This window comes from Diabrotica virgifera, chromosome 7 (assembly GCF_917563875.1).
Source record: "Diabrotica virgifera virgifera chromosome 7, PGI_DIABVI_V3a".
Lineage (NCBI taxonomy): Eukaryota > Metazoa > Arthropoda > Insecta > Coleoptera > Chrysomelidae > Diabrotica > Diabrotica virgifera.
The window spans coordinates 141,703,581-141,724,777 of NC_065449.1; the positions used below are offsets into that span (position 1 = coordinate 141,703,581).

At 30.0% G+C, this 21,197-nt stretch overlaps 2 protein-coding genes across 2 annotated transcripts in view; one reads left to right on the forward strand and one right to left on the reverse strand.

The window, feature by feature from the left end:
• The window catches only part of LOC114334650 (uncharacterized), a 95,701-nt gene extending 78,998 nt beyond the window's left edge, over positions 1-16,703 (reverse strand). Inside the window, exons 1-3 of the mRNA XM_028284739.2 lie at positions 16,575-16,703; positions 16,318-16,415; positions 16,058-16,198 (exon numbers count right to left, since the gene is read on the reverse strand). Of these exons, the coding sequence (XP_028140540.1) occupies positions 16,058-16,198; positions 16,318-16,415; positions 16,575-16,650 (315 nt within the window). The 5' untranslated portion in view covers positions 16,651-16,703. The remainder of the gene's footprint in view (positions 1-16,057; positions 16,199-16,317; positions 16,416-16,574) is intronic.
• A 448-nt stretch (positions 16,704-17,151) lies between these two features.
• LOC114334649 (coatomer subunit gamma) overlaps positions 17,152-21,197 on the forward strand; it is a 73,731-nt gene continuing 69,685 nt past the window's right edge. Inside the window, exons 1-3 of the mRNA XM_028284738.2 lie at positions 17,152-17,303; positions 17,357-17,487; positions 19,861-20,041. Coding sequence (XP_028140539.1) covers positions 17,267-17,303; positions 17,357-17,487; positions 19,861-20,041 — 349 coding nt within the window. The 5' untranslated portion in view covers positions 17,152-17,266. The remainder of the gene's footprint in view (positions 17,304-17,356; positions 17,488-19,860; positions 20,042-21,197) is intronic.

Sequence of the window (21,197 nt, forward strand, 5' to 3'; positions counted from 1 at the left end):
AACGCGAAGCAAAATATCGAAAATTCGCCCTGTGTGCAGATTCGCGTTTAAAATTTAAATTTGAGTTGACTATGACTATCTTAAAAAATGTGAACCATCGCACTTGCTTGACTGCAAAATTTTAAATAAGTATTTATTTTGATAGCCGCAATATAGGGGTGTCTTCATCTTAATTGCGACACACTGTGTATATAGGTATACAAGTATATTTATAATATGTAGAGTATAGTAGACTATAGAGTATATATAAAGGTATATGTGTCGCCTACCCGCATACTGAGGTCACGAGCCGCCACTGATTTGCCTGATATATATATCAAATGTGCAGTATCAAGAAGAACTCGCAGAATTGCAAAATAATGAGTCAGGTAAAAGTGCGTTTAACAAAAAAGCGAGGAAACAGAAATAAATATCCAAATTCAACAAAATGTTCAAGAAAGCTACTGCTACCATTTTCATCTTCATATTTAGCTGAATGTGAAATAAATGCTGTAAATGATTTTCTGGTAAAAAAAATCGGCTGGATATAACACAACGTCAAGTCTTGAGACTGAAGCTAACCAAATTGAAACCTAATATGAAATATCTGTGCAGCAAGCATCAAGTACAAGAATCTCACTGAATTAAAATAATAAATTAATATAGAATAATCTATGAACAATTAAATTTTTCAATATAAAATATTATATTATGTTACATATGGGGGGGAGAGGGTGCATAAGAATTTTAGAAAGGCTAACGGGGGCATGGCCCAAAAAAGGTTGGGAAACACTGATCTAGAGGTATATATTTCTTCTGGCTTACTTCTTTAGACTTTGTTTAGACCATTGTTTATTAATTCAACAATGTTTACCAAATAATATTTAATTGAATATCCAGCTTTGTACCCCTAAAAGTATAGAAACCCTTCAGGTTATCAAGCTAAGTTACTCACGAACTAAAAGTAAAACTAATTTGAAGGTTCTAAAACTTTTTGGCCTACCTTTATTGTACATTGTACCTCTTCGAGCATAATATTTTTCAATTATCTGTTAAAGAGTAAATTAATATATTATTTCTTCACATGTGTATATAGATTCATATTCAGTCTAAATTCAGATTTTATTTAATTTGTCATTGCAATCACAACTTTTCCAAGTAGATGAAGTAACAGTTTTGTTGCTCTAGTTTATAAAAATGGTGATAAAGAAAATATAAAAATGGTGATTATCATGCTGTCCGTCATTTATAAATTGTTGGGCTATCTTGTGTAATTCCTTGTCTTGTCATTGTAAAAGTATTTATATAGAAGAATACCATGGTTTTAGATAAGGTAAGTCAAGCAATCTTATCTTTTATCAAAATTATATTGTCAATGTTTTCAAGAATTGAACTCAGGAGGATTCCATTTTTATTGACTTTTCAAAAGCATTTCACACCGTAAATCACTCTCTGCTAATTTATAAGTTACATTCTTTTGGTTTCTTATCTAATTAACTGTATATCCAGTTCAGCAAATTTTAAGATGTATCACTTATGTTCTTAATTATTTATATGGGAAATAAGCCACAATTAAAATGAAAAAAATAATTTTATTAACGTTTCGACGCCCAAATCGGGTGCCGTTGTCAAAATACAAAATATTACTAAAATAAACAAAAGTGTTGTTGTTAAGCAAAAAAATTTTTCTATAAAGGAATACAATAACAGCCTACCTTTCCTCGATGTTTTGATCTCAAAGAAGGATATTGGATATGAGACTCAAGTGTATAGAAAACCAACACACACCAACAGATATCTCAATTACAAGTCAAATCACAACATCAACGTTAAAAAGGGAATCATTAAATCCTTATATGATAGAGCCAAAATTACTTGTTCTAACGAAAATTCCTTTTTAGCAGAAAAACAATTGTTAACATCTGTTTTATTAAAAAATGATTATCCTTTATCGTTTATAAATAAGGAATTGTCAAGATTGGATCGAATGGAACAGAACAACTTAGAACGGGATCCTACAACATTCACCAGAAATATTACGAGGAAAATATCAATACCATATATAAAAGGACTATCCGAGAAACTTAAAACAATAGGAAATAAATTCAACATTTCAACAACATTCAAAACAACAAACACATTGAGATCTATTCTATCTAAAACTAAACCTAACAATGATCAAGAAAGAACAAAGAATTGCATTTATAAAATACCTTGTGAATGCGAACAATTTTATTTAGGTGAGACATCAAGACCATTAGACGTTAGAATAAGTGAACATCAATCTTATATTAAAAATAGAGCATTTGAGAGATCTCAAATATGTCAACACGCATGGGATAATGAACATAGAGTTCAGTGGAGAGATTCAAGTATAGTCCTGAAAGAATCAGATAGTAAAAAGAGAAAAATCAAAGAAGCGGCTCTAATTATGCTAAATGAAACCAATTGTGTCGCAAATTCCTCGGTAGAATGCAGTAGGATGTGGTTACCCATACTGAAAGAGGAAGTCAATAGAAAGAAAATACCAAGATTAGTAAGTCAATAATATCGAGCTAGTACATATTTTATATTTTAGTATTACTTATATATCTAGTATTATTAATATTATTTATAATTTAAACATGTTACAAGTCAGAATTTGGTATTATTTTTTGAGAGTAAATTAATGTAAGACCAAATACTTACGATGTCGGGATAGTATCACAGGGTTTTTCCTGGTTTGCCCTTGTGATTTACTATGAAATCTCTAACTCGAGAATTTTACTGTCGTTGCATTTGGTTGTCTTTTTAAACACATATCACATGCTATAATTTTTTATGACGGATATTCTTGAGTTGGGGTTAATTTCATGTAATCGAATGAACTATCTTTCAGTAAGTCGTCCCAGGAACGCAACTCATAAATATTGGCAATATCATTTTAAAGTCTTCTACTTTAAAATGTAGAATATATGTCTGAATTGCCAATATAAATGAGTGAGATTAAATAAATTATTAGAAAAATTTTTTTGCTTAACAACAACACTTTTGTTTATTTTAGTAATATTTTGTATTTTGACAACGGCACCCGATTTGGGCGTCGAAACGTTAATAAAATTATTTTTTTCATTTTAATTGTGGCTTATTTCCCATATAAATAATTAATCATAAAAATGCCACAAGGAAATAGCTTCAGAACAACTTATGTTCTTGAATATACAGGGTGGGCCAAAGAAAACAGGCCACCTCGATATTCGGCAGTAGTTATTAGATTTTAAGGAAATGCCGAAACAGGTCGATTTTTATTTTTATATTGCAATTTTTTGGCATATATTTCATACTAGTGACGTCATCCATCTGAGCATGATGACGTAATCGATGATTTTTTTAAATAGGAATAGGGGTCGTGTGGTAGCTCATTTGAAAGGGTGTTCAATTCTCTATTCAGTAATATAAACATTAATATAATTATTTATACAGGGTGACCAAAAATATATTTTTTGAATTAAATTAATTGGCGCAAAAACAAGAATGTATGCAATTTATTTAACTCAAAATACATTGTACTGCTGTCACAAAATAGACAAAAATGTTTAATTCACAAATAAACATTTCTTTTCGCTTAAATTAAATCACAAACAACCTCCCACCTACCTCTTTGCAGTTTGAACATGTAATTTAAGCGAAAAGCAATGTTTATTTGCCAAATAAACATTTTTTTGTCTCTTTTCTGATAGCAATAGAATGTAGTTTGAGTTAAATAAATTACATACATTCTTCTTTTTGCGTCAATTAATTTCAAAAATTATTTTTTTTTGACGCCCTGTATAAAGAATGATATTAATGTTTATATTGCTGAATAGAGAATTGAACACACTTTCAAATGAGCTAGCTTTTTAGAACGACCCCTATTCCCGTTTAAAAAAATCATCAATTACGTCGTCACGCCCAGATTGATGACGTCACTAGTATGAATTATATACAGTATGTCCCTGTAAGTTGTATCCATATGGAAAACTTTTTTATTATTAATTTTACGAAAAAAAGTTATTCTTCATAAAAAGCTCTGCATGGTCCAAAACCTAAGATTCAATCATCAGATACATATCAAATTTTATGAATATTATACGAGGTATGTCAAAAAGTTTGAATTTCACTCAAGAGTAAAGTAGCTTTTTTTTCACAATATTGAAAATTGCAATTATGAAAAGTTTTTTGGAATTAAAAACTATATTCTAATATGCACTTACATCCTTCTAATTGAAAAAAAATTGTTTTTAAAAATTATGGATAACTAACATTATTTTCAGTAATTTTAATTCTAATAACTCTTTTATTATTAATTTTACCAAAAAAGTGATTCTTAATAAAAAGTCCTGCATGATCTAAAATACTCTAAAACCTAAAATACAACCATCTTATGTCAATTTTATACGAGGTATGTCAAAAAAGATCAATTTAGATCAAAAGAAAAGTACCTTTATTGTTCAAAATATTTCAATTAGAAGGATTTAATTACATACTGAAACATGGTTTTTAATTCTTAATAACTTTTCATAATAACAATTCATGATATTGTGAAAAATAAAGGTATTTTACTCTTGAGCTAAATTCATATTTTTTGACATACCTTGTATAAAATTGATGAAATGTGACATAAGATGGTTGTATTTTAGGTTTCAGACCATGCAGAACTTTTTATTAAGAATCACTTTTTTTCGTAAAATTAATAATAAAAGAGTTATCAGAATGTTAGTTATCCATAATTTTTCAAAAAAAAAATGTTTCAATTAGAAGGATGTAATTGCATATTAGAATATAGTTTTTAATTCCAAACAACTTTTCATAATAGCAATTTTCAATATTGTAAAAAATAAAGCTACTTTACTCTTGAGTGAAATTCAAACTTTTTGACATACCTCGTATAATATTCATAAAATTTGATATTTGATGGTTGAATCTTAGGTTTTACTTACAACTTACAACTTACAGGGACATACTGTATATCAAAAAATTGTAATTTAAAAACAAAAATCGACCTATTTCGGCATTTTCTTACAATCTAATAACTACTGAAAAATATCGAGGAGGACTGTTTTATTTGGCCCACCCTGTATAATACATCTGATTGAAAAATTGCACAATAGCCTAATAAAATAAAAAAAAGTTAAAATGTAAATTCGTACAGGTTAAAACACATTTTATATCAAAGTTTAGGTGGATACAAAAGATATTTTCAAGAAAGTATCCAAATCATACAAGGGGATCATTGTTTAAATAATTAAAAAGGGGTCATTTTTGCAAAGAAAAAATACTTTTTTAACTGCTGAGGTAATTCACTTACTAATGAAGGTCTATGGGATTTTTTTCTGCAAAGTTGAAGGGTAAATCTTTCACATAAGACTTACTAAATTAAATTTGACCCCCTATTTATTTAAATAATTGTATATAAAACTTTAAAAACAAATTTTCAAAAAATTATTTTTAGTGTTTTAAATAAACACTTCTTTGTTGCCAAAGAAATATTCACCTGGTTAAGATCTCATTATTTTTATTTTTATGTATATTTTCGATAAATGTATTGATAAATTCAAATTTCAATTAAACTCCCCCCTAAAATGGCATTTGAAAATTATTCAAATTTGTTTATAATTTGTTTTTTTTTTAATAACGTCGCGGAGATTAAGTATTTTGAAATGCCGTTTCGAAAATTGGGTTCCTGGGAATTTTTTACTAATTAACAAAATTTTTTTGTCGTTTTTTCTTCTTCTTTTTTTTTCTTGGACTTCTATTACTACGGGCCCTTTTAGGGTTAAATTTTATTAAGAATGTAGAATCTCTGAGTTGTAGATTCTAGACCTAAAAATATTAAGATTTAACTAAAATCTCTTATATAAAATGTGGCTACTTACTGAGTTACAGGGTGTTTTATTTAAAAATTTAAAAATTATTGTTACCAAGTACTTCAAAACTATTTGACGTATCCTCATCATACTTGGCAGAAAGTGTGGCTATTATACACCCTACTAAATTGTGATTAATAAACGTTTCTAGCTAGTGCCAGAGACGTACGACAGGGGATAGTGAATGATTGACCCTTCCCAAATTCTACGCCACTGAGTGAATTACTATTTTAGCGGAATTTTTCGATTCTCCAACACTTTGTATGTAAATAACTTTATTGGTGTCGATAAAGTCATCAGTTTGAGAGATATTGGAAGTTTAAAATGAATGAATGAATCAAAATAACTATGCCGTTTCATTTTTAACGTCCAATATCTCGAAAACTAATGACTTAATCGTTACCAGTAAAGAGTTTATTTACATAGAAAATATTGGAGAATCGAAAAATTTCGCTAAAATAGTAATTCCGTCAGTGGCGTAAAATTTGGAAAGGGTCAACCATTAACTATCCCCTGTCGTACGCCTCTGGTAGTAGCTATAAACTTTCATTTACCACAATTTAGTAGACTGTATAGTACCCACACTATCTGCCAAGTATGATAAGGATACGTCAAATAGTTTGAAAGTACTTGGTAAAAATAATTTTTAAATAAAACACCCTGTAACTCGTAAGTAGCCACATTTTATTTAAGTGATTTCAGACCAATCTTAATATTTTTAGGTCTAGAATCTACAACTCAGAGATTCGACATTCTTAATGAAACTTAACCATAAAAGGGCCCGTAGTAATATAACTCCAAGAAAAAAAAAAGAGGAAAAAAAGACAAAAAAATTTGTTAATTAGTGAAAAATTCCCAGTAACCCAATTATTGAAACGGCATTTCAAAACATTTAATCCCCGCGACGTTATTAAAAAATCAAATTATAAACAAATTTGAATAATTTTCAAATGCCATTTTAGGGGGAAGTTTAATTGAAATTTGAATTTATCAATACATTTATCGAAAATATACATAAAAATAAAAATAATAAGATTTAATACAGGTGAATATTTCTTTGGCAACAACCGCGTTTTTGCAATTGAAAATAGAGTAACATTTAATAAACAAATTCAATATCTCAAAAAATATTAAATATTTTGGACCAATTTTTTTTTGAATAATACTGATAACATAGCGCAACTTCTCCTGTAAAAGAAGATATTTTATAGTGCTTATTTAAAACGCTAAAAATAATTTTTTGCAAATTTGTTTTTAAAGTTTTATGTATAATTATTTAAATAAATAGGGGGCCAAATTTAATTTAATAAGTCTAATGTGAAAGATTTACCCTTCGACTTTGCAGAAAACAATCTTATAGACCTTCATTAGTAATTGAATGACCTCAGCAGTTAAAAAAGAAATTTTTTTGCAAAAATGACCCCTTTTTAATTATTTAAACAATGATCCCCTTGTATGATTTGGATACTTTCTTGAAAATATCTTTTGTCCCCACCTAAGCTTTGATATAAAATTTGTTTCAACCTGTACGAATTTACATTTTGATTTACATGTAGTGTAATTTTATTTTACTAGACTACGGGCCGGTTGTTCGAACGCTAATCAAAAATGATCATTATCAAATATTTAATTACTGTCACACCTGTCAATGTCAACTTTGATTGGGTTGCTAAAAACATAATTATTGCTTACAATTATGAAATTAGTTAATCAATTATGTTAATTGATTAACTATGTAATCTCATAATTATAATCAATTATGTTTTCAGCAACCTAACCAAAGTTGACATTGACAGTTGTGACAGTAATTAAATATTTGATAGTGATCATTGTTGATTAGCGTTCGAACAACCGGCCCTAAAAGGCCTTTATTTCAATAGGCTATATTGAATGCAATAAGTACATCTAAATACATATTTCCCAATTTTTGTAAAATGGAGGGGATGTAGAAGTGTAAACTTTTTCTTATAATATATAATAGAAAATTTTATAGAAAATATAATAGAAAGTTTTGTGTTCTTTGATCGGGCTAATATTGCTAAGCTGACAAACAATACATTGGAATTATTGGAGTGTATCTCTAGACACCCTTGTGACCTCTCAATCATTGCTTTTAAAGCTCTTTATGTTACTCTTGTATGAAGTGTCTTGTCCTACAGACGTGTTGTTTTTGATGCATTTTATGATGTATATATAAAATATATAGAAGTAGTTCAAAAGAAATGCCTAAACATGTCAATGCAGGTCTAATTGGAGAGAACCATGCCTTGAACAAAGCAGCATTAAATTGTATCTTAATCTTTCCATTGTTATAGAACTAAATGTGATCTACTTTTTTTATTTAACACCTTGACTGTTGTGGTTAAATACTTAATATACTCATAATAGTTCTTGCTTCACCAGCCCCGAAGATATGCTATGTTCTTCTATGTGTCACTTGTGTGTGTATATAGTACAAATATAATTTTCATCACTACCTCACAATGGGGCCTTTTTGACCAATTTTTCCACAGCACAGTTGAAAAATTATGCACAAGCCCCTCGGGATATGTGATGCAGTCAAGGTGTTAAACTCATAACCAATGATAAATTATTGCACTTATTAGTTTACTTCGGCTCCTTAATTGTAGATACTTTCCTATAATTTACAATTTTTTTTCAGGAATTTTTTAAAGCATTTTTTGGATTCGCCAAATGTAATTTTTTGATTACAAATTATTGTGGTTTATTCACAGATTTAAAGTATTCAGTAAAGAACATACCAAAAGGAAATACTTTTAAAAGCATGAAAATATATGGCCATTATATTTTTGGTCTGAGTACATATTATGTTTGACATTTTTTCATGTATTTCAATTAGAATTTTAGAGGTGTTCCAATCTGTTATATGTATGTATGTATAGCCTTTGATAATAATTTCACAATAAATATTAATAATTTACAACTTAAAATGCAGTTTTTATTATGTGTTAATCTCCATTTAGATTATATATTCAGCATAATTAAGTACTGAATAATAAGTGAATTAACAGTAAAATCTTGTATGAAGGAAAATATGGAATTGTTAAATAGCTCTTTATGTAATGAGATATATTAGTAATTTTCCTTCTTTCCATATAATTTTAATGGCCCTGGTCTAAAATGAGCTGGTTTAACTGCTGTTTATGATGTAATTTGTGGTAACATGGAACGTAACATCAAATATTTTAAGGAAAAAAAAATTATGATGCATTTAACACCATGCTTAAGTTTTAACTGCAATGTTTGTAGTATTTTTATAGTATAGTAATTTATATTATTTAACCCTTGGCAGTTAAATGCCATGACAAGTAAAGTGCCATACAAGTTGTTGGCATGTATTACATGCCTACTGAACTATGAAGCACTGTTTGACACATAAAAGTGTACTGATGTCATCATGGCTGTCCTGTTCATAGGCTATTGATTATGTACTATAGAAAGGAACTACAACGTTAACGGGGTTTTATTATTTCATATGGTCAATGAATCTCTATATATGAAAAAACCGCGGAGTGCTACCATTTAAAGGGGTGCGTTTTTGAGAAATGGGTGAATTAGTCCCTGGGCACAGGTTACATTAGGGTGAGTTCTATGCACTTTTGGTACAAACACGTCTACATAAAAATTGTTCCAGATTAAATTTCCTATCTAAATATAACTTTTTAAAGTCAAAGATACTTTTTTTTACAAAAATATATTCAAAAGAAAAAGCACAAAGAAACCCAAAAGAAAGAAATTTTGTTTTTTGTCCCGTAACTTTTGTCCACGGGGATATAGGTATAGACATTGCTACACAGAAAATAAACTTACATATTTTCTCTTTAAAATGATGTTTGATAGAGGTCATTAGGATTTACAGTTTTCGAAATATGATTTTTCAAAGTTCGCCACTCACAGCAATTTTGGGCAATTTTCCTTGTTATTTCGCAAATATTGTTCTGTAACTTTTTTCTACGTAACTTTAGGCATATGCAATGGTACATGTAAAAGGAATAGAAATCAATTAACTTTAAAATGTTCTACTGTAAAATGTTGTACGACTTGTTTTAAAGAGGTTATCTTTTTCAAAATTTTATACTTTTAACGAGTTTTTATATTTTTTACGATTATTTTTTAAATTTCCCATTATAACTTTTTTTTTCTTTTTTTTTCTACATTTAGGTATATATTATAAATAATAAAAAAGAAAGCTTATTCTGTTTACTTTAAAATGGTGTATTATAAAAAATTCTAGGATTATTTTTGAATAAGATATGCTTTTTCAAAATGTAATGAGTAATTGCAACGATTTTTGATTTTAGGATTATTTTTTAAATTTCTCATTATAACTTTTTTATGTGATTGTGTGTTATGATTGAATCTTATTTTTTATAGGTCAGGGGTGGGCAAATACTTTTAAGCGCGGGCCAAAATGAAATTTTCAAAATGTCTCCCGGGCCGGAGACCTATACCCAGTTTGTACGCTGCGCACACGCTAATGTTTTTGGTGAAGGTTTTTCCCCGTCCAAGAAAGTTTTTTGACATAAATACTATAACTGTTAATAATAAATAATAGTAATAATCAATTGTCTTACTTGTGTGTACATGCGAACAATTTGTTCTCAGTTATATTACGAAATTTTTAATATGGTCCATTATATTAAGCCATAACAGGGATCAAGATAAAAAATGAAATTCAGAAATTCAAGAGCAGCCTTTTTGAAGATGAGGAAATTTCTGAGCAAATATCGAATGGTAAAATGTTAGGTCAAGTCAACCATCATAGTCGAAATTCAAAGGTGTCAACTGATCTAGTATGGTCATGTAGAAAAAATGGACGACGACAGGATGCCAAAACAAATTTTAAAATGAACGTCAAGGAAAGAAGGAAGAGAGGAAAGCCGAAACAATCCTGGCTGGGTGGCATTCAGAAGACAATGTCTGAAAGGGGGACTGTCACACTATTTTTTTTTCTTTTTTGTTCACCCCTATGACTTACTAAAATAAGCATTGTAGAATTTTTCAGGGACTTTCGGCGCTCGGCAGTATAATTTTCTCAGGATTCGAAAAAAATTAATGTATTTAAAAAGCATTGCGCCCATGCTCTTAAAAAAAGCTTGCGGGATTTTTCAACGGGCCGGATAAAGTAAGCAAAAGGGCCGGATCCGGCCCGCGGGCCGCCTTTTGCCCACCCCTGTTATAGGTAATACTTTGGATCCACTTGACTCGGCTGGGCAAACTTCAAAATATGGATTAATACCAATATTTAGGTACTGTCAAAGCTCCTGCACCACAAGTTTGCTTGAAAAAATAGCATGTAAATGTACCAAAGGACGTATAAAAAGCTGCGGTTGTAGGAAGATAGGAATTAGTTGTTCAATTTTCTGCCAAGTGTGCATGTGCATGGGTACTAATTGTGGGAACTCTAAGATAACTGAGGTGTCAGAAGATGATATTGAAGCTAATGCTAACGAAGAGATGGACTTTGATTTTAAAAATTTTTTAAGTGTCAATGTTTAAATAATTTTAACTAAAATGATGTTTTCTAAGACTAATGTTTATGTAATTTTTGTAAAAGAAATAATTTTAAATATTACAGATAAAAAAGTATCAAAGAATCACTCGGTTTCGATTATTTAAATATAGATGATACACCATTTTAAAGAACAGAAAGTAAGCCCTCTTTATTGAGCAATATATAGTACATTCATGTAAAAGAAAGAATAAGTTATAATAAGAAATTTCAAAAATAATCGTAAAAAATATAAAACTATTTTTTTATATTACGTATTATATAATAATATATTATATATATTATATTATAATATAATATTATATATACTATATATAATATAATACTATATAATATATAACATATTATATAATAATATTATTTTATTTTCATATTTTATTATAAAAAATCGTTAAAAGTATAAAACCTTAAAACCTTGAAAAACCATAATCTCCTAAAAAAAAAGTCGTACAACGTTATACAGTAGACCATTTTAAAGGTAATTGATTTTTGTTCCTATTACGTGTACCATTGCATATACCTAAAGTTACGTAGAAAAAAGTTACAGGACAATATTTGCGAAATAACAAGGATAATTGCCCAAAATTGCTGTGAGTGGCGAATTTTGAAAAATCATATTTCGAAAACTATAAATCCTAATTACCTCTACTAAACAACATTTTAAAGAATAAATATGTAGATTTTTTTTCTGTAAAGCAATGTCTATAGTCTATACCTATATCCTCGTGGACAAAAGTTATGGGGCAAAAAACAAAATTTCTTTCTTTTGGGTTTCTTTGTGCTTTTTCTTTTGAATATATTTTTGTAAAAAGAAGTACAATTGACTTTAAAAAGTGATATTTAGATAGTAAATTTAACCAGGAAGAATTTTTATGTAGATATGTTTGTACCAAAAGTGCATAGAACTCGCCCTAATGTAACCTGTGCCCAGGGACTAATTCACCCATTTCTCAAAAACGCACCCCTTTAAATGGTAGCACTCCGCGGTTTTTTCATATATAGAGATTCATTAACCATATGAAATAATAAAACCCCGTTAAAGTTGTAGTTCCTTTTAGCTATATTATTTTGAATATAATCAATAATTCCTTTTAGCTATATTATTTTGAATATAATCAATAGCCTATCAGTCAATCTAATATTTCTAACATTATGTAAAATAGCTCTTACTGTTTTCCATTTATTCTAAAGTAAGTATTCATATTTGGTAAAATTGAACAAAACGTGTTGAATTTAAAATGGAATGATGTGTTAATTAAACTCTCATTTGGTTCAAATAAAATTAATGTTTTTATACAAATTGTTCTTAAATTTTATTAGCATATTTTAAACACAAACTTAAATAAATTTAGGTTGAACTTTATTACAGACTAAGCAGTTTCACCGGAGGGACCGCAGACGTTCGGAAACAATTAGCGTCTCTTTGCAAAGTAACAAGACACTTACTCAACACACACACTACACATTACTCCCCTGACTTAGTGATAAGTTATACAATTACGTGGCTAAAGGTTCTAGTTCTAAACCAAAGCCAGAATCAGAGAAAAAAAAAGCAGTTTATTATATTCTTTATAACATCAAAAGAAATCCACATAAACACATCTCTTTGATTAAACTGGAAGCCTCTGTAGCATGCGCAAGGTCAAACATAAATGCGTTTAAAATGATCACCTGGATTTGCCAAAAACCCAAAATGTGCAATTCTCGATCATTATTTATTATTTATTTATTTACGGGCAAGCCCAATTCAAAAAAGATTATTACAAAGAAAAAAAATATTACAAAGACAAAAAACAAAAACAATAACAGTGTCAACACAAAGATCAAATATTACAATATGTATTAGATAAATAACAAAGCTATTAAATTAAAGGAAAAAAGAACATTACACTATAAAAAAACAAACAAAGTTTAAGCTTAAAAATTGGTGATAGAAATTACATTATTAACATTCAGTTATATTTGTATGTTCTACAAATAGTTTTTAAATCTATACAAGGAATTGCAGAATATATTCAAGTCATTGAGAGCTTTTGTATGGGAAAAACAAGTGTATCATTAAGTGTATCATTAAGTGTATCATAAAAAACAAGTATCATTAATAAATAGATTAAATAGTAGTGGTCCCAGGTGTGAACCTTGAGGAACACCTGAAGTCACAGGAAAAATGTTGGAATAACAGTGATTTACTCTAACAATTTGAGTACTGTTTTTTAAAATAACTACATAACCACCTAAATGAATGGTTAGACATTAGATTTTAAATTAATGGCATGCTAGAGATGCCAATGACTAAATCGTGTTTTACGATTTTCATGTCTGACATGCCAGACAACCTGTGGGCAAAATTTGTTTTTGTTTTATTTATTTCGACGGTAGAACCATTTACAAACGAATACAAAAAAAAATAGTAAAAGTAAAAATCATGTACAAAAAACATCAAAAATCAACGAATAAAAGACAATTAAACAATAAAATTTGTAAAATAACACAGTATATCCAATTACAGAAGATGAAAAATATCACATATTTAAATCATTAAACTCCCAAGCTGCCTTTTGAAGACATTAATGCTTGGACAGAATGGATCAAATAGCATGTCATTGCATAAGCTGAGCATTCTCGACAAGGGAAAATGACTAGCATACTCAGTCCTATGAAAAGGAATATAAAAGAGTGCAGTGTGTCGAGTTCTATGTATTGTGTTTAAGTACACATTATCCAATAACGAGGGACAATTAATAGCATTGTTTAGAATTTTAAATAGAAACAACATATCCGCTCTCATCCTGCGGTTCTTCAGTGTAGCAATATTAAATTGAGACATTATTCCAGAATAATCTATGACGAAATTTTCAGTATTTCTTATATTAGTATGTGCTTTATAAGCTAAGGATCTTAGAAACTTCCGCTGAACGCTCTCCAATCCATCAATGTAAACTTGATGAAATGGAGACCAAACAACAGAGCAGTATTCAAGTCCTGAGCGCACTAGAGAGCAGTACAGTGATTTGAATACAGTAGGTGAGAGATCATGACTGTTGCGATAAATAAAAGCAAGATTGCGAAATCATGTTTCCTTAATTTTAAGATAATGGCTTCTAAATGTCAATGCAGAATCCAATAATACAAATTGTTGGTAAATTTATAAGAATTGTAATGGTGTCATGCATATTATGACCATGAGCACAAAGGGTTAATATAATATTTTAGTATTGCTTTGTATACTTTGCTAGCTACTGATAGCTGTCAATGTTTTCCAATAAATTAAGGATGCACCTTAGCTGTAGACCTTTTCAGTGATACCATCTTTAGTAATTTGATAATATTAACTTTTATTCATCAAAGTTAATCTACCATGATCACAGATACTACAGATCTGTGTCCCATTTTATTTAAAGCTATGCATATCAACTTTAAAATTCAAAATGATTATTTATATAGTCCGACAACTATTTCAAGAAGGTGATGCATACACTATTTTGTCCAATAATAAATGAGTGACAATGAATCACTGTCCTCTAAAAATTGTCAGAGTATAGGTACTTGTTTAACAGATTCCTTTGACAACTATTTCAAGAAGGTGATGACTGCATACACTATTTTGCCCAACAATAAATGATGAGTGACAATGAATCACTGTATTCTAAAAATTGTCAGAGTATAGGTATTCTCCTTTTCATGAACATTTTTCAGTGCGTCACAAATTATAGAAAAAAAGGTAAGTCCGTGATAATACACATTTATGACATTTATTCTAACGTGACATTTTAGTTAAATCTGACAGTTGTCAAATTTTATTTTCAATTTGGAATAAAACCAAATCAATTGTGTCTATTGCATTTATAAAATGGTATTTTCTTTCATTTGTATAGTCTTATAAATTGTACAGATTATATTGATAATATTATTATTTTATTTAATAAATAATTCTTTTTTGATTATGGCGCCATCTATCGACAACTAGAATAATCACCGAACTAGAATAATTACCGAAGTATTCCCAGACGTGCCTTTTTTTCTGTCACATACAATTTAATGCGTTAGAGAGAAATCGAAAAACTGTGACGCACTGAAAGATGATCATGAGAAAAAGAATACTTGTTTAACAGGTTCCTTTGGCAACTATTTCAAGAAGGTGATGACTGCATATTGATGGCTTAAAGCACAATTATTGTATGTCCGTGCATGTACTTTTTTGAAAAAATCGAGTTTGAATGTTTAGGCTCTTGTAGCACTGCGCTACAGCGCACAGTTTTGAAATCTCATTTATACCACTACCACACCAAACGCGCTAGGACATGCAATGTCTGTGCAGGATGATAAACTGTTAGGAGGTCATCAAGGTACAGTGCATAACTCAATAATAGAAAAAATTTGACATACAATAATTGTGCTTTAAGCCATCTATATGCTATTTTGCCCAATAATAAATAAGTGACAATGAATCACTGTCTTCTAAAAAATTGTCAGAATATAGGTACTTGTTTTACAGATTCCTTTATGGTTTTATTAAGAATAACACAAAAATAAAATAGTGATATTTGACTGTTCTGATATTATACAAATTCTTCTTCAGTAAGAAATAAATATAGAGTAAAATTCTTGCTGAAATAGTATTCTGCTAAAATTAGTATGAAGCATTAAATTTATAACTAACCTCATCTCGCCAGCCTTTCAATGCTATAAAGACATTTTCTGCTCGTAATTCTTTTAACACCCTCTCAACATGACCACTTCTTTCCTCATAATCTCTGAAAGCAGGATTCAACTCCACACACCCAGAAGAAACTAAAAACACCTAAAAGAAAAGTTTATATCATTAAAACTCTACGTTTTTTACGGAACTGACAATCAAAATAACAATTTTGGGAAATATAAATACCCAGTGACATGTAAATTTAAAGTTTTTTTGTTTACCTCAGGATATCGTATAAGTTGTTTCATCACATCTGGTCTGACCAGACCAACTTGGTAACCTTCTACGAAAAATGGTTTACATTCAGTTGATTTTAAACCTACAAAATCAGGATTTTACTTTATAAAAATTTGTATGGGTGTATCTAGTAAAGATCAATAGCCAGCCATAGCTGCTTTAAAATTAGATTTGCATACTTATTTTAAATGGAATATTGTCCAAAAAGTATCAGAAATTAAAGAAATATTGTCACACATACCTGTCAGATAAAAACAATTAAATTTTTGAGCTAATTTGTACAAGCGAGACATTTCTGTTTTCTCTCCCAATGACATAATGAATGTTGTGCTTTTATCCTGTGCGTGACAGGTGCGTAATTGATTGTGTAGTTATTTTTAGCAGACGAAGTTATGTTGGTACTGGTTATGTTTTTTGTTTTATAGGCAATAATTTACAGACTCACTTTTCGAACGTAGGCAATACCTATTACACGACTCTAATTAAATGTCTTAATTGTAAATAAAATACAAATGTAAATGCAAATATTACCTCTCAAAAACCTTTAATATATTCTATACAATATAGATTTCAAAACCTCAGCTTTGTAGCTAAACCAGAAAAAAACCAGAAAAGTTTCATAATGAGTATAATAGGACTTGTTTTCATAATAAGAATAATATGACTTTGCATCACATAATTGCTTCAGTTTACAAATTTAAAAATATATTTTATCCTACATTAACTTGATTTAAGTTTACTTTCACTGTGTTCAAATTGAATAAGCGACTAAAAATCTAATTCTCTAAAAAACCAGTATACAATATTTTATGTATCAATGTTGTCGTCTTGATTTGCCACACTTCAGTTTCAGTTTTGACGTTTATTTTGGTCGTCGGCTGATGTGACGTGTAAAGAAATTAAATCAAATTATTTTAAAGTTTTTAAATTAAAATGGGTACTTTTAAAAGAGATACTCATGATGAGGACGGTAAAACTAATAATACATTATGTTTTCTTTTATTCTAGTGTATTATATTTTAGGGGGATCAAGTGCTTTTCAAAATCTGGAGAAAACTACTGTTTTGCAGGAAGCTAGAGTTTTTAATGAAACTAGTGTAAATCCAAGAAAATGTACACCGATACTAACAAAACTGTTGTACTTATTGAACCAGGTAAAAGCTTTTATGTCCTATCTATGTAATTATTTGTTCATTCATATATTTGCTTACTTATCCCCTTCCTGCCCACTGGAACATAGGGCATCACTACTGTCACTCTCCATTTTTGCCGATCTTGTGCTTTTTGTCTGACTTCTTTCCAGGTTAGACCGACGTTTTCTGCTTCTTTAATAATTGTTTTCTTCCATGTATTTATCTGCTTCCCCTGTTTCCATTTTCCTGGAGGTTAGAATTCCAATTCTTGTTTTGTTATGTCTGTGTCCGGTTTCTGCAGAGTATGGCCCAACCATTTCCATCTTCTCCTTATTTCTTTATGTATTGGTTCTTATTGTTTTTTCCATAAGTTTGAGTTTGTGATCTGGTTGGGCCCAAATATTCTTAGAATTTTTCTTAAGAATTTATTAATGAAGGATTGAATCATTCCTGTGTTGTGTCTTGTTATTCTCTAAGTTTGTGATCCGTATAATACTATGTACTGCTTTTACATTACTATTGAAGATTTTTTACTTTGGTGTTCAGTTTTATCTCATTAGATTTCCATATCATCGGTGATTCTGCAAAACCTCGTATGAGAATTTTTTTTTCCAGAAATTAGTTTTTTGCCCTGTCAGAAGCACCGTTAAAAAATATACATGTTAACCTTGGTTCTTATTGTTTTTTCCATAAGTTTGAGTTTGTGATCTGGTTGGGCCCAAATATTCTTAGAATTTTTCTTAAGCATTTATTAATGAAGGATTGATTCATTCCTGTGTTGTGTCTTGTTATTCTCTAAGTTTGTGATCCGTATAATACTATGTACTGCTTTTACATTACTATTGAAGATTTTTTACTTTGGTGTTCAGTTTTATCTCATTAGATTTCCATATCATCGGTGATTCTGCAAAACCTCGTATGAGAATTTTTTTTTCCAGAAATTAGTTTTTTGCCCTGTCAGAAACACCGTTAAAAAATACACATGTTAACCTTAGTTCTTATTGTTTTTTCCATAAGTTTGAGTTTGTGATCTGGTTGGGCCCAAATATTCTTAGAATTTTTTGTCAAGCATTTATTAATGAAGGATTGAATCATTCCTGTGTTGTGTCTTGTTATTCTCTAAGGTTGTGATCCGTATAATACTATGTACTGCTTTTACATTACTATTGAAGATTTTTTACTTTGGTGTTCAGTTTTATCTCATTAGATTTCCATATCATCGGTGATTCTGCAAAACCTCGTATGAGAATTTTTTTTCCAGAAATTAGTTTTTTGCCCTGTCAGAAACACCGTTAAAAATACACATGTTAACCTAATGAAAATGTCATTTCGTAACTATGTTAACGTAATTAGGTTTTGTGGCATGTTCATTACGTTAACATGTGTATTTTTTAACGAAGTTTCTCACAGGGCAAAAAACTAAATTTTGAAAAAAAAATTCTCATGTACGAGGTTTTGCAGAATCACCTACTATATATTATTTAACATATAGCATGCTGTCTGTGCTTTGCCAATTCGTGTTTGAATATCCTCCTCTGCACCTTCTGTTGTCTTCAGTATGCTTCCTAGATAACTGACTCTTTCCACTGATTTCAGCTCTTGGTTTTCTATTTGTACGAACATTTCTCTCGCTGTTTTAATCTTCATTAGTTCAGTTTTATTCATGTTTATCTTCTACTTACTTTTTTACCTTCTTTGGGTAATTTCTCACTTTTTCTGCATGCTCTGTCTCTTTGCTGAAAGTAGGCATACATCATCTGCATATTCAAGATTGTCTAATTGTGCAAAGGTATTCTAGTGTATCCCAGTTTTACTGATGCTGCTTTTTCTCATTGGCCAGTACAGGACAATAATAAACAGAGTAGGAGACAGTATACAACCCTGTTTTACACCGCTGTTAATGTTGGTTGGTTTTGTTAAATTCCCCTTATATAATACTTTTGCTGTGGTGTTTTCATAAAACAATTTCATCATTCTAAAGCATTTGGCCAGTATCGCATATCTTTCTACTATTTCCCACAATTTTTCTCTGTGTAGGATATCGAATGCCTTTCTACAGTCAATGAAGTTTATTATATAGTTTACTTTGCCATTCAACTGACTGGTCGATGATCATTCTGAGTGCGCAGATCTAGTCTATACATGACTTATTTGCTCAGAAGTCAGCTTGATTTGGTCTTAATTTTTGGTCCATTTTATTTTTCATTCTATGGAACATGACACAGATCATTATTTTACTCGCAACACAAAAGAGAGTTATAGGTCTCCAGTTCTTTTACATCTTATCTATCTCCAGGTAAAATCTTTTACATCCTATCTATGTACTCGTAACGTAATCATTTGTTCATTCACATACTTGCTTAGCAAATAATATTTGACTGCGCTGCTTTTTAGGGTGAAACTTTAAGTGCCAAAGAGGCCACAGATGTTTTCTTTGCCATGACCAAACTGTTCCAATCAAAAGATGTAATATTGAGAAGGATGGTTTATTTGGGAATTAAAGAACTCAGTTCTGTTGCTGATGATGTCATTATTGTAACATCCAGTCTTACAAAAGATATGACTGGTAAAGAAGGTACACTCAAAATGAAATATGTCTTATTATAATATGCTCGAAAATTGAAATCGGCTAGAAAATTGAAACGGAATATAACAAAATTCAGTTTGGCAACATTGTGTGCATACCAGTATCAACAGAACTGCAATGTAGTCCAGACCAATTAATATATTTTTTTACCAACAAAAATGAGATGTTTTAAAAAATAATGTTTTAAGTATGATGTGCAATATAAGAATGTTTAATTTTTCTTTACCATTGACTAATAGTAATATGTACTAATATCTATTGACTAATTTACAATGATTAATTGGATGTTAACAACTTTACTGTCCAACGAATCATATATCATTCAAAGAGCTTGTTTATATCCCTAAGCCCTAAACGGTACATCTATGAATAAAATGTAATTCAAGAGTAGGTCTTATTTTGTAGGCATTTTTAAAATGGAATGTGATGATAATCATCACACATAAGTTTATGGGCGTGTTGTAATAGTTATCAACTATGTTATCATGGTTATGGCAACATGGCGGGGGATGACGATGCCGAAAAGAGCTCCTCTAAAATCTGCAATGGTTGCCAAAAACCTGTAGTTAATAGTATTGTTAAGTGCATAAATTGTGAAAGTGTGTTCCATAACTCATGTGCCCTTCGAGTACCTGGGCTAGTGGCAGTAGGAAGAAATAATTTAGTGAAATGCTGTCTGAATGACAATGAGGTTATGAAAAACGGCGCGGAATTTTGCGAATTAATAGAAGCCAAGAACGAGTTACTTAAAGGTAAAGATGATATTATTATGGAATTAAAGGCCAAGGAGGTTCTATTATATAAAAACATTCAGCTACTAGAAGAAAAAGTTGATATGTTTGTCAAGAAAAATAAAATATCAGGACATTTGGAAAGTCAATCTGGCAACAGTGGAGCTGTCTCACCTTTGACAGCAACTTTGACATATGCCAACGTGACACAACAAAAACAAAGCAAAACCCCTAATAAATCATCCGGACAAGCAGCAGTACCCCAACAAAATACATCAAAAAATGCCACTCTGGGAAGTCAAAAACAAGTCTCGACATCCAATAAATTCATTTCGTCCCAGCAAGTAAGCGCGGCTGTAATGCAGGCCCAAACAGCTCACAAAATACATGAAATTCAGCAGCTAACTGAAGAG